The following is a 23,269-nucleotide window of genomic DNA, read 5'->3' as shown; positions in this document are numbered from 1 at the left end:
TCCTTCGAAAAACAAGTAAACAAGTCATACGCAGGTGCGCGCCCTCTCACGGGCTGTTCGTTCCGTTTATAGTAACCAGGAAAAATGAACGCATTTGAAGTTATGCGCATGCCACTGTAGTAAATAGAAGCGGAACGAGGGCGCCGAGCCGTGAGGACCGCAAATGCTTTCGTCGAGCACGGAATCGAATTGCATGCAGGAGAGCTGGAATATAGACAAATGGTGGTTGGACGGATGCTTACCGACCTATCCTGCAGACCTCAATAGCAGATCTGGAACAAACAGCGAGATTCTGTACTGGTTCATCCTGCACTATTCAACAAAATAATTGGTTCGGCAAACACTTGGTTGGTTCTTTTTGGTTTTTATTTGCCATTTCGTGTCGAAACAGTTATTCTCACGTGCTTTCAGATATGCAACCCAGATTGTCGTAGCAATTAAAACAGCATCGAAAAAAAAAAAAAAAAGAAGGCAAGTGCTAATGTATTCTTTTTTCTGTGTGTGTGTTTCTTGTATGGTATTCGGTTCTCCGAACGACTGCTCAGCAGTATTTCACCTGCGGCTGCGCACGGCGACTGACCTAGCAAATATCGAACGACAGATGCGCAGAAAAGTACGTATACAAGAGCGAACTGAAATCTAATACGGCAGCGTCCTTTAGAGCAGTACTAAGGCAGGCCTTTGGGGACATCGAAGATTCTGTAAGAACACAGCGAATGCGTCAGCAGGGGTAATGAATAAATAGAAATAAAAAAGAAACACACACACACACGCAAAGGTATATATCGAGCTTTAAAAGCCAGGTGAAACAGGCCGGACTATAATGTCGTTCTAAGAACAGAGAGAGCAAAACCCGACAAAGGTTCGATTAAGCTGAGGTTGCTGTCTATCGGCATATTTTGCTGAAAATAGTCGATATGTGTCATAGTCGACTGTGTTCTTAACCGCTGAGAAATGCTAGATCTTTTCTTCACAGCACTTCGTTGTTTGTAATCCTGAATCATCCGCAATCACTGTGTGTGTTGGTGGCAGCGACGTAGTCAGAAAAATGTTTCGGGAGAAGTTCTATGGGGACTTTAAATGAGAGAGGTGGATTGTTCCCGGGTTTCCCTCTCCCAAATGCACTAACAAAGGCACCATATCGGGGAAGGGTTGGACACCCAGAACCCTTCCTCTGGTTACGCCAGGGGTTGGTGGGCATTCCTTTTGATTCCAGAAGACTTTGGATGATATTGGAAAGTTTAGTAGGCAATGAGCTGTTCTTCTACAAGCCCAATGCCATATTCTGTTCACGATAGTCAACAGAATCAGAAACATCCGTCAGGGCGTCACGATTGCCGCAGGAAGGGGAAAATTACGACATTTCATGCTAGCTTACACCAGTGTCCTCACAATGAAATGCAGAAGAAAGAAACTTCGATGCGCCGTTAGATTTCAGATATCTTGCGGAGCCTTTCTTTCGCAGGAATGCTTTTGCTAAATTTATTACAGAAATTACTAACGTGTACCTTCGTTACTGTAAGATGTCTTCCTTCTTTCAAGTGCTCTCAGAAGCCGTCCAGACTACACGGCTCTTTGAGGATAAGATAGGCGTGCGCGACTAACTATTTTAGAATCTAAGCGAATACAAAGCAAATGGGTGTATAACAGGACCGGATACGCAATGCAACGCATGTACGGCGCATTTGCACATTGTGTATACGCGACATATCCATACGGACTAGGATACAAAGTAGCGCTCACCTTGTCTTATACCCTCTCTTGTGCCGTTTTCGTCCATACACGTGTGCATCTTCAGAAATATTCGAATATCTTCGGTTTGGGAGAAACATCGATTCGATTCGAAAGGCGAATATAAATGCTCTATTGTTCCACTCACAAGCGCGTTTTGGAGTAGCCAGTCCTCACTGTGTCTGGACCAACCTCTCCATATTTTTTTTTCATATCCAGTCTAATCACACCGAATATAAATGAATGAATGAATTCAATCTCTCCCTTAAAGGAGCAACATTTAACATGACTCGAAACCCTGCTTCATCTGTGAAGCCGTCCACCAGGAGTCACCATGCAAAATATTTGCGCTCTGCGGTGTATTGTCACCGCGCAGTAAAAGTTACAAAAGACAGTCGAAGAAAGCAGTCGTGGATGAGAGACAGGAGCCCCGCATGACTGCTCAGTGCCTTTTTGCTTTGTTTTTTCTTCTCGGCTCACGCGCCGCTTATACATGCATGAGCTGCGCCGTTGAACGTCACTGGTCACGTGCCGGGGCCCGTGATACGTCACGACGTCTTCTCGTTCGCCGATGCGCTCTTTGCATATGGAGAGGGTTCTTTCGCAGGAGCTAATTTTATTTATTGCAGAAGACGTCGCAGCGAAAGATAAAAAGCATAGAATTCTGTAATGGATTCGGAAATCGCATCAAATATAGAAATATTCGCTTTGGTATTCAAAAAAAATGAATATTTGCACATGCCTATAGATGTGACGCGATTTCTTTAGCACCTTGCAATAAAGCGCGCTGTTTCCCAGAAAGGCAACACGCTTTTCTTTCTCCGGCTCTGATTTCGATATTTGTTGTAGGTTCCATGAACTCAACTAAATTGTCGGAAATAGACACCGAAGTAGCTGAAGCGAGGCCTCAGTCCTGCTTTGCTCTATTCATGCCTGTTTTCAGCGACGAACGGCGACCGGAAAAGCGATATACCTGAAACTGCTAACGTGCAAAAACAAGAAAAGGGACATGAAAGAAGGGATGAAAGATGAAAAATTGATGAGGAATGAAAGAAAAGGGATACTGGCAAGAACAGTGTGTTCCTGAAAGGACGTTAATGAGGGCGTATACTGCTTAGTTCAAGTCGTCTCTCGGTCCCTACTCGGGGATTATGAAGTTTCACAGATACAAATGCCAGGAGTGTGCCTCGCATCCTGTGGATACCATTAGAGCCCAGGAATGAAATATTCAGACAGTACGTGTCGTATTTTTCACACGTTATCGCTATCAATCTAACGCCATTAATAAGCGTGTTAGTATGGGCAATGAGTCCCGAAATAATCTTAACATGGCACCACGTGAATTTTTTAAGTGTGTGTAAGTGAACTGCGGTGGAAGCACTAAGCCGTATTCCACTGTAGTTCGAGGCAAAAGCCATTCTTTCTTTCCTTTGCCTTTCTTTCATTCTCTTTCTTTTTTTTTTTTTTTTGAATAGCAAGCCGGCTCTTTGCCTGGCTAACCTTTCCTTCCTTTTTCCTTAGTAAACATATATCCCCCCCGCCAATTTAACAAATGTGTGTCCGTTGGCGGCGTAACACAATACTATGCCCTTGCTGTAATACTCCAAGTACCGTCCAGCACATTCTCATCGACTGTCAGCAGTATTCCACTGAACGACGCGTCCTCCAGCGCCAACTTGAAGACACTGGGACACCCGCACTTGCCCTTCCTCAGCTGCTTGGGCCTCCGGCCAACGCAGCGCATCAGCTACGAGCTCTTCAGGCCCTCATCACCTTCTTAGCAGCAACCACAGGGGTGGCATCCAATGTATTGCTCTGTAGACGAAAGCGTGCTGGGTGAACGCAATGCATCCTGGACAGGTCCTGGTCAGGTCCTGGTCGCACGTCACAGCAAATGTCAAGGCACATATGACCTTAACGATGGCGGCGCCCGTGATCGGCGGCCAAACCTTTTGTAAACAATGCGATTGTTGTTTCTGCACGCCGTTTTGGATGTCTTTCGATCGGGGTAATTATTTTTATCCGATAATCTCGCAGTAAAACGGCTTCAATTTAACTCTTTGACTTTAGGGAGAAATGGGCTACCTTGTTGGGAAGACGCAACGCATAGTTTACGCTGGCAAAATACGTCCATCTCTTGGCGTTATGACGAAGCAAATATGTCGGTAAGCGTAAAATATGCCGTAAACAACATGTAAACAAAGTGACATGACCTCAAAATGATGTTTTCTATGACTTGCGACCAGGACAACATGGCACTTTTGCCAAAAGCACCCGCTTGAGGGTAGTTACAACAATGGCGGGTTTGTGTCACCCCTGTGGCAGCAACAGTACCCCTGCGTGAGTTCTGAACATTCATCATCATTCACTATCTTCTCCCCCTCCAGCAATGGGATAGGGTGCCGCCTCAGCGGCGAAACATCCCACTACATCACCATTACTTATTTGTTGTTGTTGTTATTGGGACCGCGCGACGCACAAAATCACTATTACTTATTTGTTGTTGTTGTTATTGGGACCGTGCGACGCACAAAAGACTCTTCGCTAGAGCTCTCTGAGCGAGTACAGGAAATACTTTTGGGAATTTTAGCTTGAGCGGAGTAGTTGAGTACGTTTTTTGCTGGGTTTCAATCTGTCTCTAGATGACGGTGTCCACGGATGCTCCAAGAAAGCAGGACTGCCGCCTCCACCCATATCTCGTTATGCCATTACAGCAAACAAAAATACCGAAGACGTTTACCTGAGCACGCTTCTTCAAATTCTAATACGACGTGTGGGATGCGCCGAGTCATTTTGATTTGGGAAGGCGAAGAAGACACTAAAATACTACATTCCCGTCACTTTTTGCGGCCATTACCCTGAACATCTTGTCCAAATCCAGGCCACACTGACGTGGTTATCATCTGTGCCATCTTATAATCCAACGAGTGATCCTCACTCAAGCCCGCAAGTGTGGAGGAGGGAGAGAAAATACAGGGTCTAAGGTTTCTTCCCGGGATACGCTTCTAGGCTAATGGCACGCGCCAGCCGCATACAAAAAATCCGTGATCTCGTCGTCCAGGTCAGGCTACAACAACACGGCGAATGTGCAGAGAATGGCAATGCCATCTCAGGATACGAGTTAGGCGAATTTAGTTACTGTAGTATGTCCATTGGCTGCAGCTGTGAGATAACATACACACGCGCGCGCACAGACACAGAGAAATCCATGGTATTTTTGCGAGAATGCGTTCATGGCCGATGACACGACCCGAAAGCGTACCACCTTAGCACTCAACAAAATAATGACAGTCGACCAGAGGCTCCCAGGAGCTGAACATCCAGGTCAGGTCACCACGTGTTAGAATCGTACGGAATTTCGGGAATTCCCACATAGTAATTAACAATGTCCATGTTGAAGCCGAGCGTAAACGAAGGAAAGGAATGAGTATCGTGAGTAACGAGTTACCGATTTTTGTACCTGAATACGTTATTAGTTACAATTTTTAGAAAAGTAACGAAGTCGTTACTTCCTTACCAAAAAAAGTAACTGGTTACTGGGTAACGAGTTACTTGTAATGAGTTACGTGCAACTCTGCTACAAACCCCGTTGTCCCATTATGGCCGTGCAATGTTCGTGGAATGAAGGCTGACAAGAGGGATAGCATCTCGATCATGTGACATCTTTGTTCGTAAGGCTATTGCTGTCCCTACGCACGTAGCTGTTGAAATCCTGTGCCGTGACGTTTCCGTGGAAACCAGCTACAAGTGTCGTGGCTTTCAGTGTTTGTGCTCTTCAACAGACGCGTTGCGCAGTGCCGTACCGCTAGAATTAGGCCATCTCTATACAGCGTTTGAGTCGTAAACCGCCAGTGGATAAGTAACGCGTATCTTTTACGGAGGAAGCAAGAGAAAAAATCCGGTGATGCTACGCGGAGGAAAGAACCTCAGACGGAGATCCGCCGATATTTGGAATAGTCGCTATTCTTGCATAGAGACTTGAACTGAGGCTGTAGAAGGAATGCGACATGCCTCGTTCGCAGTACCAGTAGTTGTCAAGGGCGCGCACGGAGTCTGTCACATGGAGTTTTAGTTTTCCAGAACAAAACCAAATAGCATTTTATGGTTCTTCGTAATTGCTTTCTTGGTTCTTCCATTTCCGTGCCCTGTTACGTTTCTGTCCACACGTATCGTACATTATTTTGAAAGTGCGATCCTCCTCTTCTTCTTTCTCTTTCACATTATTGCTACGCAAACTGAAAAGCAGATAAGGAAGGATCATAAGGCAAACAGAACGGAAGCCATTAACCGGCTCTTAGCCTGTGTTTAACCTATCCTGTCTCTTTTTTTTATAAGCATATCCCCCCCCTTTCAGCACCGTTTGGGAAACACGAGGGGTGGGAGAAATTTATAACGAAAAAAGGAAGATCAATAACCACTTTTTTGTGCTCCCTGCATCTCTTACTTCGCGCTGTTCAAGCGTCTTTGGTATTAGCTTTCTTTGGGAGCCGATGAAGTTCGCTCTTCGCGATGCTAATTTTCTACGCATCGTTTCCCCCTTTCGCTGTTAAGAGAGAGAGAGAGATACATGATGACGATGATATGTTAAACTTTAAACTGTTAAACTTTGAATGCAGGTTCGTAAATAACTATGTTCTATGTTCATGCGGCCTAACTTAGGGGAAAGTGTCGCTACTAGGGTTCGGAGTCCGGGATTTCAGCATAATTTCATGTCATGAAATTCCCAGATTTCGGGAATATAAATTGTGCTCTTTTTCTTTCTTTTTTTTACAACAAATATTCGGTGGTACGAGTGAAAGGGAGAGAACGGTGTCCAACCGACTTTTCGTTTCAAGCGTCCCTTCCCCGAGAAATATCATTTGCAATCCGAAACCGAACAAACCCTGTTGCCCACGACACATTACAACGATGTTAGTTGCTGACTCATGTGAACAACGCAAGACATAGCGGAGAACAGCCCTCAAAGTAGCATAAAACTCCCATGGAATCAGAAGGTGCCTTCCAATCCTACAACACGAAACATTGAAGAATCTCTCTCTCTCTCTCTCTAAATTCTCCCTCTTCTTTTGATCCTCAGGAATACGTATATTTGACACGTCAATGTATATGAAAGTAAAAAGAGAAAATGGAGACGTCCTTTTCAGAAAACTATAGACTCGGCTGCTACAGACTAGAACACAACAGTCAATGCGGATGAATAAAAGGCAAGAAGAGCAAAACGCATCATTCCATGCAAGCACACAAGCGACATTCCCCAGAATACCCCAGCGCATGTCGCGAAACACGTCATTGATTTTAGCGGCTGCGGAAGTACAATTGCTGTACGCCATAAGTATACAGGGTGTCCCAGAAAACGTGTCATTGAATTATAATAAAAAAAACTACACCACCTAGAGTCATGCGGTCAATGACATTTGTTCTTACTGGGTTTTTGCCACCTCCTCATGTGACTGTCGTGTAACGTAAGTTTAATTATGTAAATTTTTGCGAGCTTAAGTCGGAAATTTGCCTAGTACAGGTCACTTTTTTACCCCACCAATGTGAAGAGCGTGTCTAATTTAGTCAAATTAATGACAATTGACAGGGATATTCAGGAGCGATCCCATCGGAAAAAATAGCCGAACATCATGCTCTACGGAGGTCGCAGAGGATAGCGCACGATGAATTTTTCAGCGCAGTCTTTGTCAGTCCGACGAAAGGAGGTTGGAAACCCAGCCCTCCCCGACGTCGCAGAAAGAGAGAAAATCAGGCATGCCATATCACGTCCGACTTTCGCTGGGATAATGCTTACCCTCTCCCAATTTTAGGAACTGTTACTTTTTCTACTATCACTATGTGGGCTGGCTTCGGAACCTCTTTTCGTCGCACTGAGAGCGATTGCGCTCAAAAAGTCATCGCGCGCTATGGTCCGGTGCTCCGAAAAGCATGATCTTCGGCTATTTTTTCCGATGGGACAGCCCGTGAATATCACTGTGAATTATCATGAATTTGAGTGAATTCGGCACGCTCTTCATATTGATGGGGTAAAAAAGTGACCTTTACTTGGCAAATTTCCGAGTTCAGTTTGCAAATATTTACTTTGAGTACTGGACATTCACATTAGGAGGTGGCAAACACCTAATAAGAACAAATGTTGTTGACCGCATGATTCTAGGAGGCGTATTTTTTTTATTATAATTCAATGACACGTTTTCTGGGACACCCTGTATATCTTGACTATTCACGAGGGAGAGGGAAAATCTCAGGCCAGCTCTCTAGAGATTAGTCGAAGAGACGCGTTTCATATCGAATTCGACATTCAGGCACGGTGCGAATGCGCAGTATCATACGCAGGTTTTGCTCCGTGAGTAGTTTTTTTTTCTCTCTCTCTTTTTTTCCCGACTAAAATGTTCCGTGGGGAAGACACGAACTATATCGCAGTTTGTGATAGCATGGTTGCCCAAATGGGTAAAGTACTGTGCGACATCCTGGGTATAGTTACGAATACATTTCGAAATCCCGAAGTCCCAGGATTGTAAAAAGGGCCAGTGATTCCGAACCCTAGTCGGTACCTCTTTAACGTCGAATCCGACTAGTCGATCAAGAGCGAGCACCCGAATCAAGAAAATGCGGAGCAAGAAAATCCGGCACGGAGGGAGCCATAGTTCCAATACACCGGAGAAAAAAAAAAAGCAGAGGTATTTCCCACATCTTGCAAACTGAGCTTGCCGGCCCAACGCACTCTATTGCTTTGTCCCGCAGAGTAACGAAGTGACGACAGTAGTTCGTTGCAGTTCCAGCCGAATCCATGCTTTCTCGGCGACCCGGGCTCGAATCCGGGCTCCGGCTGTGCTGTCTGTGTGCTTGCCCTGGGTCTTCCTCAGACGCTCTAAGACAAACGTCGGCACTGTTTCCTGTGAAGCTGGCCCAAAACGGATTATCCCCCTCCCCCGCGACAGTCGTGACGTTGCCCGCCTGAGCGTCGCCAACTACGGAAAGCAGTTCCATCACAACCCCCACTACCACCTTAGGAGAGCGAGGAAGAGCGCTCCATCGTGGAGCCAAAAAGAAAAAGAGAAAGAAAGAAAAGGAAGCCGCTCTAGATAGACCAGTTGAATTCACAATTCGCTCTTCAATAATACGAGGCTGTATGTCATATTCTGAACCTCGAAGCTATGACCTGCTCCCCTCACCGTACACTGTTGTTGTTTTTAAGTTCCGTACACTGCAGAACGACAACGACAGCCATTATCCAGAACCGCGACAGGTTAAGGAGAACTAAACTATAACAATTGCCAGAGCCTTTGGACCTAAATGATCACCGCAGATTAGGGTTGCTGGAAATGCCATTTGCGTTATTTACAACGGGCAATCTCCTGAAAATGTTTCCCATGTGTTGGGAGTTGTTTTTGCCCTTTATCGCCCATAAATCTTCATGTTGCTCCTATACGGCAGGTTCTCTAATGCCGTCCCAAGCGACGAAGAAGACACGCAAGCGCAGATGACGCACCATCAAGGGGACGAGACGATCCTACCCGTCAATAAATTCCGCATCTGGGTGTTTCTCGGGCTTGTCTAGGTATCATTCTCTTCTAGAAATAAAGATAGAAATAGAAAGCAAAAAATGGAAATGGAATCTCTTCTTGTCACTATCTGTTCTGTTGTGCACTGTCTCAAATTGTATAGAGTATCGGAAACAAAAGTTAAAGGGGCCGTAAGCAGGTACAAAAGGTGCACGTTTCTTTGTGTTATATTGATACGGGCAGCACAGCGTGACGATGGCACTGATTTAATGGACAGAATGAGAATGCGTGACATGAGTCGCGTGGCATGAGTCGACGTTATCGTCGTCACAATATTATTGAAACTTATGCAGTGAAAACTCCTTGCAATTACTAACGCTCAAAAGCAAAAGGCGCTTGCATACGGATGAAATATTCACTGCACTCTTTCGCATTTTAGCTCCGCCCCGCGCTCTAACTTTACGTCATTTTGACGTAGCGCTTTCCTCACCAATTACGACCAAGTGTTCCACGTATGATTTTATTTCAAATGCGGAATTGGACTAGATGAACGTGAATCCTCTTCTATTCAAAATCTAAACAGTTACAGCCTCAAACTGAAAAAGAAATGCATTTAATTTAGGTATCATACGCGCACTACGTTTTCTGGGCCGTAGCACGCAGCACACCACGCGATCATTACGCTTATAGGAAACGATATACGTGACGAAACTGGATATTAGAAATGTTTATATATATGTGGCACGCTTGACTTGTAAACTCATAGATCACGTGCGGCCATGGAGCATCCGCTCCTTTTTCTATTTGTATTTGTACTTTCTGGCTTTGCACTGCGGCCTCAAGGGCCACTAACACCCTTTGCTAACACGCTTGAGCATTGATGTCTCGCAGAGACACACTGTTCGTGCGGACCCTAGAGCGTGTCACATCCGTACGCTGTGCCGATGAGAGTCAGCAAGCTCGAAACGGCCGTTAACAGCTGAGGTTGTGGCACGCTTGACTTGTAAACATGTACCTCAAGTGCAGCCATAGAGCATCCGCTCATTTTTCTATTCTATCTATATATATTACTTTTCATCATACAAACTTTCTCAGGAACGTTATGTCGTGTGTCCCATAATAGTCAACTGAAGGCACAGCCATGCGAGGGTGCCATACTTCGACATCATTTTGTATTCACTGCATATATACTATTTGCGGATATCCCCGGGCACCGCTTAGGAATGCAGTTTTATCGGATTGTACGGGCTTCGATACGCAAACAATGGTGTCCGCAAACGGATATCCGCGCGGGTCCGCGGTTCTAACCGGACCAGCGTACGCCTCCATTGATGGCTTCCAGCATATCGTGAGGAAACAAGTGTCGACGAGCGCTGTCGGTTGCTATCTCGTCCTCGAGCGCTCTGATTCCTGTGTCCTGTCAGCCATCCTGCCTAATTCTCTCCTGTGTTTGCTCCAGTTTTAACGCTACATTGATTTCCCTAATTAGCGTTCCGAAAGTTGCGCAAGGCTTTCTCGAAAGCAAACCTTTCTACTGACGCCGCTCTGTTTCCTTCCTACTGTCTAAACTACTATTGTCGTCATTTCACCCATCCTTCCCTCTATTCTGGAGCGGAAACATGCCGTCGCCAGGTAGCGACGGTTCAGCCCTTGCCCGCATGCAACGTGAATAACTGGGTATTTATACTACGGTTCATTCGCTTTTCCTATGCTTTCAGTTTGTGAGGACATGTTTTCTTTGCCCGGCGAACCATGCGTGGAAGCCTCATAATTTGTATATTCCATCGAGAAACCGGTATTGTTCTAACTATACAAATTGGCAGAGCCGTAGCGACGGGGGTGCGAGAGGGGCAGCCGCCCCCGCCAGGGAGGGCGCCTAACGGCAGGCCCAGGCAGGTTGGTTGGACAGGAATCGAGAACGAAGGAAATTTGAATTTACAATCTCGGCAGTGCAAATAAGCGTTTTCACTTCTTTGTTTACAGGGCTTCTGACGGCAGTTGGAGAATGGGCGGGGGGGATTCAGATTTACCCTGCGCTGGGCGCACTCATGCCTCGCTACGGCTCTGCTAATTGGTGCGTGCTGTTAGCACGAAAGAAAGCGTAATCCTTGCGGGTCTCTTGTGCTACCAGAAGCAGGAGCAAACAGAAAAGCCCGGAAATGCAAAGCAACCCTTCCTGTCCTTGCATTCAACAAGGTTTCGAATATTTAGACCAATCAACCCCATTTCCTGCGCTGCTGCCTGGTCGATATGTAAATGCTCCATTCCTTGCACGGTGCGCATATTTTGAGGACTTGGTACTCGTCATCCACAAAACGTATAACACAGAAATGAGCATGTTTCGAATTTCTTTGCCGGAAGCAAACGAGATTAATGTTTTCGCCGCGTGTGAAATTTACATAATCCATATCGCCAGCTGGGGGTCGCGGGGTAACGGTGACGCTAAGAGTAACGGCGGGAACTATTTGGTTTGCGGTACGGCTCGCGTCAAAGTTAAATTGAACACAGCTCGAACCTGTGATGCGGTATGAGGGCCACCTTGGCAGGGCCTAGCGGGAAACAACGCCTTCGTAACGAGGGTTACCCCTCTAACTGGAAATAGATGACAAAAACACCCTCCGCCATTATTTCTAATAAGCGTCACCAGGGTCCGTCCACCGGCCGGACTGGCGTTCGAGTTAACTATGATGCGAGCTGTAGGTAACGCTCATTTCCTAATTTTAGACCCCGGTTACGAAAATCTCCGCTATCCACCCACAAAAATCTCCGTTTCCATTGACTTTTTAATGTGAGCAAATGAAACTGTTTTATAGACAAGTATTGTTTGCGCAGTAAGACTCCTGTCTGCCAATTTTTACGTACAGAGTATATAGCTCGTTAGGTAGCAGCTTAGAATTGGAACAACTCAGCATACACGCAGAGCAAAGTAACCTGTGCGGCGTTTACTACGTGGAGTATACGTAATCACGCTATAGAACTGCTTCTATGCCCTCTATGAAATCCTTAGAACGGAACCCTATTAAAAATTTTCGTACGGTACGCATTGAGGACGTATCCCGTGCCTGACAAAGGAGGATACTCAATAGCGAAAAAACGAACGATCTTGCGATCGTCTACTATCACAAAGGCGCAACCTAACCGCCTTCAAGCAATCGGTTCTCCTCTCGGAAAGCATCGAACCGCCGAGCGAATGGGTTGAAGAACGAGGAACCCTTACGTTTTGGTGCGTTGGTTGGAGCAGTTCAGCAATGCGTGCCCAGTTGAGGGAGCTGTTTGCTTTGCATGCGTTGATATCAACTTTGTACTAGTGTAACACGGAATACATCCAGGATATTGCTGCGTCTACATGACGAGTGGTACGTCCATCTAAGAAGACGTGCCCATTCTGCTCGACGTGAGTTCGGTGGAATAAATGATGCAGTGTCCACCGACGGCTCTGTGTAAAGAGAATGGGTTGCGTGTGCGCGTTCTTGAGAGTTTCATACTTGCTGTCAGATGTACACCTGTTCTACTTTACTTTCGCATGCTTGGTTCAAGCACGCACAAAGAACTGGTATCGTTGAGTCGTTCGTCAACTTACCCGATCTTCAACTTGTCGTTATCCCATAACGCGCGTTAAATGCATCACTTCGGTGGTGGTGATGGTGAAAGGGCTCGCCGTTGTCGGCCTCACAGATGTGAGCAACGTCACGACTGACGCCCTGGGGAACGCGCGTCCTGGGACGACTTCTAAGGGAACTGTGCCGACTGTCTGGGGTTTTTCCTGGGTTTTCCTCAGACTCTTTCAGGCATCACTTCGGCCCGTGATTCGCCGCGAGCACTTGTGCGAGCCAGCCAAAGCGGCTTTGGAGCGCGCGAACTTCAAATATAACGATAACGATCGCTACGTGGAAGTTCAAGATCCGGGTCCACATCTGTGAGGCCGACAACGGCGAGCTCCTTCAGCAGTACCACCACCACCACCACCACCACCGTGGAGTGAAGTGGAGTTAGACGCTTTCACACATATGTCGGCACTGTTCCCTTAGAAGTCGGCCCAGGACGCATATTCTCATTGGGCGTTAGTCGTGACGTTGTCCACCTCTGTGAGGCCAACAACTGCGACCCCTTTCAACACCACCACCACCACCACCACCACCACCACCGCCGCCGCCGCCGCCGCCGCTGCCGCCGTGGAGTGAAGTCAAACTTACTTAGTCCCTTACGGTAATCCCATACCACAGGCTGTCCTGTCTCCAGTTTTCCCTGGGTTTTCTGGCATACTTTCCAGGCGGATGTTGGCACAGTTGTCCCTGTAGATAGCCCAGCAGGTACATATACAAGGGCAAAATAGCTAATGCTCTATGGCTGCACGTCGAGCATCTGTTGGTTTGATCGTGCACTCCCAGCCGGTTATAGCTGTTTCGTCCTACTTGGTACTCGTCAGCCCGGCATAGTGAGGTGACACGATCTTGGGGCGGCACTAACAGTGCGTCTCGGCGAGATGTCAATGTTCCACGGTGACAGCGCCGCCTGTGGAGGCCGCAGTGCAAGCCAGCAAGTACATATACAAGGGAAAAATAGCTAATGCTCTATGGCTGCACGTCGAGCATATGTTTAGTTTGATCGTGCACTCCCAGCCGAGTGTAGCTGTTTCGTCCTACTTGCGACTCGTCAGCCCGGCATAGGGAGGTGACACGATCTTGGGGCGGCACTAACAGTGCGTCTCGGCGAGATGTCAATGTTCCACGGTGACAGCGCCGCCTGTGGAGGCCGCAGTGCAAGCCAGCAAGTACATATACAAGAGAAAAATAGCTAATGCTCTATGGCTGCACGTCGAGCATCTGTTTAGTTTGATCGTGCACTCCCAGCCGAGTATAGCTGTTTCGTTCTACTTGGGACTTGTCAGCCCGGCGTAGGGAGGTGACACGATCTTGGGTCGGCACTAACAGTGCGTCTCGGCGAGATGTCAATATTCCACGGTGACAGCGCCGCCTGTGGAGGCCGCAGTGCGAGCCAGCAAGTACATATACAAGGGAAAAATAGCTAATGCTCTATGGCTGCACGTCGAGCATCTGTTGGTTTGATCGTGCACTCCCAGCCGAGTATAGCTGTTTCGTCCTACTTGGGACTCGTCAGCCCGGCATAGGGAGGTGACACGATCTTGGGGCGGCACTAACAGTGCGTCTCGGCGAGATGTCAATGTTCCACGGTGACAGCGCCGCCTGTGGAGGCCGCAGTGCAAGCCAGCAAGTACATATACAAGGGAAAAATAGCTAATGCTCTATGGCTGCACGTCGAGCATCTGTTTAGTTTGATCGTGCACTCCCAGCCGAGTATAGCTGTTTCGTTCTACTTGGGACTTGTCAGCCCGGCGTAGGGAGGTGACACGATCTTGGGTCGGCACTAACAGTGCGTCTCGGCGAGATGTCAATATTCCACGGTGACAGCGCCGCCTGTGGAGGCCGCAGTGCGAGCCAGCAAGTACATATACAAGGGGAAAATAGCTAATGCTCTATGGCTGCACGTCGAGCATCTGTTTAGTTTGATCGTGCACTCCCAGCCGAGTGTAGCTGTTTCGTCCTACTTGCGACTCGTCAGCTCGGCGTAGGGAGGTGACACGATTTTGAGTCGGCACTAACAGTGCGTCTCAGCGAGATGTCAATGTTCCGCGGTGACAGCGCCACCTGTGGAGGCCGCAGTGAGCCAGCAAGTACATATACAAGGGGAAAATAGCTGGTGCTCTATGGCTGCACGTCGAGCATGTGTTTACAGTTTGATCGTGCACTCCCAGCCGAGTATAGCTGTTTCGTCCTACTTGGGACTCGTCAGCCCGGCGTATGGAGATGACACGATCTTGGGTCGGCACTAACAGTGCGTCTCGGCGAGATGTCAATGTTCCACGGTGACAGCGCCACCTGTAGAGGTGCACTCTCTGTTAAGGCGTTGTTCAACGTTCCCGGCGGTGAAAGTTTTCCAAAAATTATTGGCACCAAAAAGTAAATAATGGCTCTAAGCCAACACAATATCCACTGCATTGTTTCCAGCACATGCCCCGCCCTGCCATGCCCTGCCGGCAATAGCCACACGTCATCTTGACGTCACGCTCCACTAACCAGTCAAAACACGAGACCCTTATACATTGATTTATTATAATATCGGGAAGTGAAGTAAATTCTAAACACCTTCAGAAAAGACTGTGTTGCGGCCTTTTACGTGTCGCCATCTTAACAGATTTCAACTACATATTGGTCATCACCGCTTTCTCGGCATTAATCTCGACCGGAGTTATAATGGGTAGCGGAGGTCCTCTATCTAAAAGCAAGAGCTGAGTTTCGTCCCAATGTTCTTCGTTACTTATGCGATTCCCGGTGGGGCACGTCTCCTCAGGCAATGCTCAGAATTCACCCATCTTTTTTGAGTCAGATGGTAGCTCATCACATTAACCTGCTTTACAACCTCTCTGTTACCACAGAGAAAGTGTTAGAGTCCATCTTGGCAAAGAGCGTTAAACTTTGTCTTGGCCTTCCTCGAGCGATGTCAGCCATGGCAGAAGCACGGGAACCACCTGTATCAGCTCTCAGGATGCAAGAAACGTTTCGCCACTACATGCGGTTGGCAACGCGCCACCATAGCCATCCTCAGCTTCTAGCCATTATGAGACGTCATCACTCTTCCTTTAACGTTGTCTTATTCCGAAGCACAAGCTTCGCGCATTACCGGATATCCCAACATGGGCTCGACAGCCCCCCGACGTAAGAATTAATGTACATGGACTTCAGGGAAAGAAGGATATACCAGCGCATGTTCTTCGCCAGTTCAGTCTTGAGTTACTAAACAGCATCGCAGGCAGAATACAGATTTTCACGGATGCATCTACGACATCATTCGGCTCCTCGTGTGCGTTTGTTATCCCGGAGGCGAATATCGAAAGAGCGGTGCGCTTGTCTCAAGTCACCTTTGCTTCGGCCGCTGAACTTCATGGAGTCCTCTCGGCAAGTTTTACCACTCGCGATCTTCAGTTGCTTGCTGAATCGTCTATATAGCGACTGAAAATGTTCGTTAGAGACTCTGGCTTCCATGTTTACTACGGGATCTCTTGCATCAGCAGCACAAGATGTCTTGCACACATACCATGGGGCAGTTTTAAAAGGTCATGACATCCAAATGCAGCGGATCCCTAGTCACTATGGCATTGCAGGCAACGGTTCTGTGGACGCTGCTGCACGCCGTGCTCTTCAACTCAGGCGCGTCCAACTGATGCCCATTTATTTCACCGAGGGTGACGCTGGGCGAATGCTGAACGAGCCCATACAAGTGACAAATGTGCAGCCCCCCCAGGCTAACAGGACCTGCTCGGGGCTCGCTTCTGTACGAGGCCGATCCAGTGTTACGCTTTCAAGTACCACCTTCCTTCACGCGCCAAACCACGACCGCCCTATACGGCTCAATGTACCGTACAGCGCACGTCTTCTCTTCTAACTGGGAAAGCGAGACTCTCCGAACTGTGAGTGTGGCGTTGTAGAGGACGTAGAACACATCCTTCTCAGGTGTCGGAAATACGTTGATGCTGGAAGGGTTTTAAAGGCGAGCCTCTCTCGTGTGGACTCCCCAGCGCTCGACATCGCGAAACTGTTACGTCCTCCGTCGTCCGACAAGGCGCTGAGGGCACTTGAAGATTTTCTAGATACAACCGGGCTTATGGACATTCTATGACTCGCTGAATGTGTGCTACGTGTGCCCACAGCAATTCCGACATTTTACACTAACTTGGTTGAAACTTTTGCACTACATGTTGAACTCCATCATTTTAACTCGTTCATCTCTTTGTCCTTTGTGTGTAAGCGTACTAGGGCAGCCAGTTCGACTTCATCGTAACTCACCTTCGTGAGATTCTAGAGGGCGTAGAGCTGACGACCTTTTTCGCGCTGTACATGTCATATGTGATCGTTGTTCTTGTGCACGAACGTATTATCTTTGTCGCAAATGCCATAACCGGATATTTTTTTAATCGATGTCCACAGTGCCTTTAAAGGGACCATGAAATGAATTTCGAGAATTCCGAGTACTCTGCAGGAAACCGTTCTCATGATCCATCACTGTCGTACACACATCGACTTTTAACCGTATTCAGTACAACGGGGGCGCAGTTATCAGACAAAAATAGCAGGGCGTGACCGCTGGATATATGCCTTCGAAGTGGGCTTACGTCATCGCCATCCAATCCTCTCAGCCAACTGTGAACGACGAGGAGGACACACCCCGCCGGACCACGTGGGTGCATGGTTTCGGTTTGGACAACAACGACGTTGTACATCTCCTGTCGAAATCACTTGAAATATGGCGAAAGGCAAATTATCAGCAATGGAGGAAGAGGTTATGTGACACATACAGCGTCTATGGATCGTTCGGTACGCGGCAGCTCGTAGAATGCCACCGACGAAGGTATGTTCTGACGAAGAAGAAGTTCAAAGAGAAAAACGTGCTCCGGTAACCATCTGACAGTCAACGGCTATATTACATTTCTCGTAGGATTCTGTGTCAACTGTTAGTTACAATCTTGTCTCCAAGTCAAATTAAAACATATTTCATGACAAAGTATGCAAGCTTGTTTGAAAATTTTACACTTTGCTCGCAAAATCGGCAACATGTTTTGTGTATGATGTCACGGCCAGTTCGCCTCGGAGGCGGGCCGTAGCAGCTACCGTTCACGCCTGTGGTAAATATACAATATTTTCGCTATTTGTACGATTTTCAACTTCATATTTCACAGAGTGAATACTTTCGTACAGGGGAACTAATTAACAATGATCGTGGGATTGTCAAATATCTTTTCATGGTCCCTTTAATGGGTAGATGTATTCACTGGTGTGGCTGACTTGTTTGAAGCGCTATGAGCCGCTTTTGCGCAACAGGAAGAGGAACATGTAAGCGGTTGAGCAGAGAGGTCCAGTCACAAATATTAACTAGGACCTGTTACTTTGCGTTCATGGGTTGTTAGCTGTTAGTAAATGAGCCAGGTGCTAGCAAAATGAAAGCGGATATGTCCACACGATCACATGAACCTACTAGACCTGTAGTAGCTTGTCCAGCGGTGAGCGAGCTCACATCTCATTTTTTTTCTCGTACCATCATCATCATCACGATCATATGAAACTGCTAAAGACGGGAGGCAAAGCAAGGGGTACAGCAACAGGAACACATATGCTCGCCATGAATAACGAAAAAAAAGAAAGAAAGAAAGGCAGCCGAACTAGAGGTTTAAAAAAACTGTCAGTTTCGTTTTCAACTATCCTTCCAGTCTCTTCCAGGTTCCTGAGAACACTTTTCATGTCTTACAGGGCTGGAAGAATGAGGGCCAGAGCCGGAGCACTTTTGTCCCTACTGTTCGTTTGCACAGTGACTGCAGTGCCTGTCTTGCAAAAAAGAGGTGAGAACTTTTTCTACGCCTACTTTCTTAACCCGTCCACTTGCTTGCACAAAAATAACGACACGCACTGTCGGATTTCTGCTTGCGTCGGTTTTCAATCGATGCACGGCTCAGCACTTGCATATTGCCATATGCGTATCTCCATACTTCCATATTTCAGTCGGGAGGATCACCTTGAGATGTATGGTACCCGAGGGAATATTTCACGATCTGCATAGCTTTACCACGCATTCCCTATTCTACTACCACTGACCTTCGTCGGAATAATTTGGATATAAATTTAGTGGACGGTATAGAAAAGCTATAGCTGAAAGAGAACGAGCCGTTTCTGGCTATAGTATCTGCGGCCATGTGCTGGGTGCCTCAGAGGTCACATCTGTCACCATCCAAAACAGAGCAACGCCTTCGCAGGTTGCGGTCAGGTGAAGGTAGTAATGGGGCACGTCGAATTTCTGGATAAGCAAGACACAAGCACACACACGCCTACACGCACGCACGTACTCTCACTAAGCAGATGCTGAATACTCTTCTTACATTCAATGAATAATTTATCGCGTTTTTTTGCTTTGCATCGGAATAATCCTTGAAGAGGGTAGTCTCTGCTCTTTATATGCCATGATCTGTATATCGTATTATTATCGTTTATATCGTACATTTCACGAAGTGCATTTTGGCCGACGTTAGGAAGATATTGCAGTAGGCATGTCGAAGAAAATGTATGCTTGTACTATTTATTTATTTACATACCCTCAAGGCCTTCGGCAATGCAGAGGGGAGTGGGCTATTAAAGAAAACACAAATACAGTCAATGATACAGTGCAGGTAGCGATAAGAACGGCATGAGATAAATGGCATGAAACAACACTAATCAAAGGGAAAAAAAGTAAAAGAGAATGAGGTGCTACAAATGAAGAAAGTCACAAAGGCATTTCTTAAACTCCTTGCTCTCGGCGATGTTTGTATGGATCCGGGCAAGCCGTTCCACTACACAGACGTCCAGGGTATGAATGATTCATGAAATTATGTAGTTGAACATGTTGTGACGCCAACTTTCTGCTTATGGTCAACACGGGAGGAGACGCAAAAGAGCTGATTAATTAATGACTGCTACAGTACATCGTTATGATAAAAAAAGAATTCTGGGACAAGCACAAGCGTATCATTTTGCGGCGAACAGACAGATCTGGAAGGCCAATCTGTTTTTTCATACGCTACACACTGACCGTGCGGTTGTAATTTCCCAGGATAGACTGAGCAGCCCATTTTTGAACCGACTCAACTGTTCAGATAAGTGTGTCATGATTAGAGTCCCACACGGAGGCTGCATATTATAGTTTAGGGAGGACAAGAGTCTTGTAGAGAACCGTTTTGATATGCATAGGCGCTGAGGAGAAGTTTCGCTGGACATACTCTAAAGTGCGGGAAGGGGGGCGGGAATATATATTTATTGAATGGAAAGGTCTGCCAGACCCAGGTCGGCATGCTATTCCATTAAAAAACAAACAAAAGAAAACGAAGAATAAATAGAAAGGAAAGGACGAACAGGAAAAGGTGAGTCTCCGGGAAGCATTGTTAGATATGTACTCAATATGGGATCTCCATGAGAGGTTGTTGGCGATGAATGCACCAAGGTACTTGTGATGTAACACTAGTTCGAGAGGAATGTTTTTAATATAGTGAGCCACACTGACAGTGTTAGTTTGCGTGATAGTTATGCGTTTGCATTTACATAGATTAAGTTCCATTTGCCATGAGATCCTTAACGCAAATAAGAAAAAGTAGTGGGCCAAGGACAGAGCCTTATGACGGCAGCTATGATGGCAACAACAACTTTATCTTAAGATGATGAATGGGGAGTTTCATCGCCATGGGCGACAGGCTACCCCAATGCTGGCGGGTTATGTGGGGAATGAAATAATGAGCCCCTTCACAATAAGGACAGTGAGCACACTTCACCTGTACTGGACTCGTATTAGTAGTTTTGTACAGTGATATTATCTGGTTACGTATGTGTGTGTGTGTGGGGGATATATATATTTATTATAAAAAATTAGGGAAAGGTTAGACTACGCTACGACGGCTTGTTATTTCCAGCAAAGAAAGAAAAAGAAGAAAAAGAAACAAACAAAAAAGGAAATCAAACACGAAGTTGATCACCGTTCACCCAGAAGGCCACAGACGCGCAGGTATTGAACACGTGCCTTTGTCACCTGACTATGTTGTGTGGGATCTAGCAGCTTAGCTAGGGAAAAGTCCTTGGGGGAGTTCGTCTGGCGCATTTTATACAGGAGTGAGGGTGTCCGTGCAACATTCATTCGAAGACGATGGAGGAGTGATTCTTTAGCTCTATTGCAACGGCAGGCAATAGTAAAGCCCTGCAGGGGGTCAATGAGACGTACGAAATGATGATATGAGGTAGAGTCCGCTCTGAACTGCCGGGTACGGACACAGCTCCACCGCCGAATGTGCAGGGAACAGGCAGAGGTCGTTAGGGGTAGAGGGGGTAGCAGGGAGAGCTCTGGTAGATGTTGCGTGTCTTGCTATTGGGCGGGTGTTACCAAGAAGGCCTACGTGTCCCGGGATCCACTGAAGCGTCACAGAATGGCCAGAAGTCGCGAGTTGTGTGAGAGCTTGCAGTACGAGCGCGTGGAGAGTGCATATTGTGCTGGGGCGAAAAGAAAGCAGCAGATCCAGTGAGGCCTTGCTGTCAATCAGAAAAAACCCACTGTGCAGCCCGCAGACCGAGCAAGTGCTGTAGAGCCGACAGAACGCCGATGAGTTCTGCTTCCATAGAGGACATTGAGTATGGGAGGGCAAGGGCTTGCTGAAAGTCACTATCAGGGATATAAAATGCAGCGCCCGAGCTGTCTGCCGTGACTGAACCGTCATTGTATACCTGGCGATGGTTCTGATACGTGGAGTGCAGAAAATGGAGAGCGAGTTGGAGGGCTACAGGTAACGGCGGCGGCGGTAAAGGGTGCAGTGCAGCAGCGGGTGCGGACTGTCTCCATCAACATGACAGGTGGGGCAGTTGGGTGCCGAAAGGTGGTGTCCGCGCGACATTCAGTCGAAGCCTCTGGAGCAAGGACGACTCCTCCTTGGGGTAGTGGCCTACCAATGTGTTTTGGCCATCCTCGGATCAATCGAGCGCAGAAAAGAGCTCGTCCTGGTAACTGTTACGTATCCACTTTACCCAGCGTACGTAGCATTGGGAATGACGTGAATGGTGTAGTTCGTCATAGCATGGACGTCATATCATATAGATGATCTCATCATTCACTCATCACCTCATTATTTCATATCTCGTACTGACCAGTGCGCCTTGGGGTAGTAAGCAACAAATTAAGTGCCAAGCTTCCTTACGGACGTTATAATCAGAGCGAAAACTAAATGATTTGGCGTAAAAATTGAACAGGTCTCAGCTCCTGCACAACTTGCGCACTGCGGCTGCTCCTGCCCATTTCGAGGTTTCGAGTGTTACGTTAAGGGTTCGGGGGTTTCGGATTTAATTTTGAGGCAGTTCGGATATATATATATATAAAAGCTCCGCCTTTGGGAGTTCAAGTAGTCAAGAGTTCAGCAAGAACAGCCATGGCCCTGGTGATAGGTTGATGGGGGTTAGTTTCCTTTTGTGCCGATAAGGCTTCGCATCGCGGGCTACCAGCCCCCGCGGCACGGAAGGGTGGTAAATTCAATTCAGTTCAATTCAATTAAATTATTAAGCATTCATGTAATGCTGGAGTACTTCACCATTGCCGAGAGGCGCCTCGAAATCGCAGTCACTAAATAGGGTAGCCTATTTAGTGATTCTACTCGACATGAGGGCATTCTGAGGTCATTCCGGCCATTTTCTAGGTGCACTTGGAAACATCCACCGTAGGGTTTTCCATTCCCTCTTTCTGTGAATCATACTTCCCTTCCACTTCGATGTAGATGAGGGAGTACGGGTAGTCGCTGTATCGTTGAGAGTGGTTCGAGATTAAGAAATGACATTTTCTCTCTGTAGAGATACATTCTAATGTCGGGACTCTTTCTCAAAAACAATCTATGTACAATGTGCAGAAATTTTTTTCTGGACAGATTCAATCCGTGACGAGTCAGTGTAGGAAAAAGTTCCACACTGGAGACGCGTATTCCAGTCGAGGTGAAATTAAGGAATGATACAGGTGAAGAAATACAGAGTGTGTGGAAAAGATTTTGCATGTATATGTGAGCAAGCAAAGAATTTCGAGAGATGAAGAGCGTACGTAAGATACATGGTCATGAAAATGCAGCTGGGAGTCCAAAACGACCCCGAAATCCTTCAGTACATCGACACGCTTGATGGCATCGGAACACATGTACGAGGGGTGTTCAAGTCAAACCGGGACTTTCTGTCTCCTGAGTGTACAAATGGCTCGCGCTACTTCTTTTTCGTCATTTTCACACGCGACAGGCCTCTGCGTTCACCACGTGGTGGTCCAAAGTTTGTGCAAAACAGAAGACACGTGCTGGACAAGATGGCCCACAACGAGATGAGCGCGCACACCGAACAGCGAATTGTCATGAAGTTTCTCGTGAATGAAGGTGTAAAGTCATCTCAAATTCACAGAAGACTTCAGGCTCAGTATACGGCCACGATGCACTT

The 23,269-nt window shown here is 47.0% G+C and overlaps 1 protein-coding gene across 2 annotated transcripts in view; it reads left to right on the top strand.

Moving 5' to 3' along the window:
* LOC135385773 (uncharacterized) overlaps positions 1-23,269 on the top strand; it is a 163,369-nt gene that overhangs the window by 23,007 nt on the left and 117,093 nt on the right. For both annotated transcript variants that reach the window (XM_064615286.1, XM_064615285.1), the window contains exon 2: positions 18,554-18,642. In XM_064615286.1, the coding sequence (XP_064471356.1) occupies positions 18,564-18,642 (79 nt within the window). In that variant the 5' untranslated portion in view covers positions 18,554-18,563. The remainder of the gene's footprint in view (positions 1-18,553; positions 18,643-23,269) is intronic.

The sequence above is a fragment of the Ornithodoros turicata genome, chromosome 2 (assembly GCF_037126465.1).
Source record: "Ornithodoros turicata isolate Travis chromosome 2, ASM3712646v1, whole genome shotgun sequence".
In the NCBI taxonomy this organism is placed as follows: domain Eukaryota; kingdom Metazoa; phylum Arthropoda; class Arachnida; order Ixodida; family Argasidae; genus Ornithodoros; species Ornithodoros turicata.
This window is presented reverse-complemented; position numbering and strand designations above follow the sequence as displayed.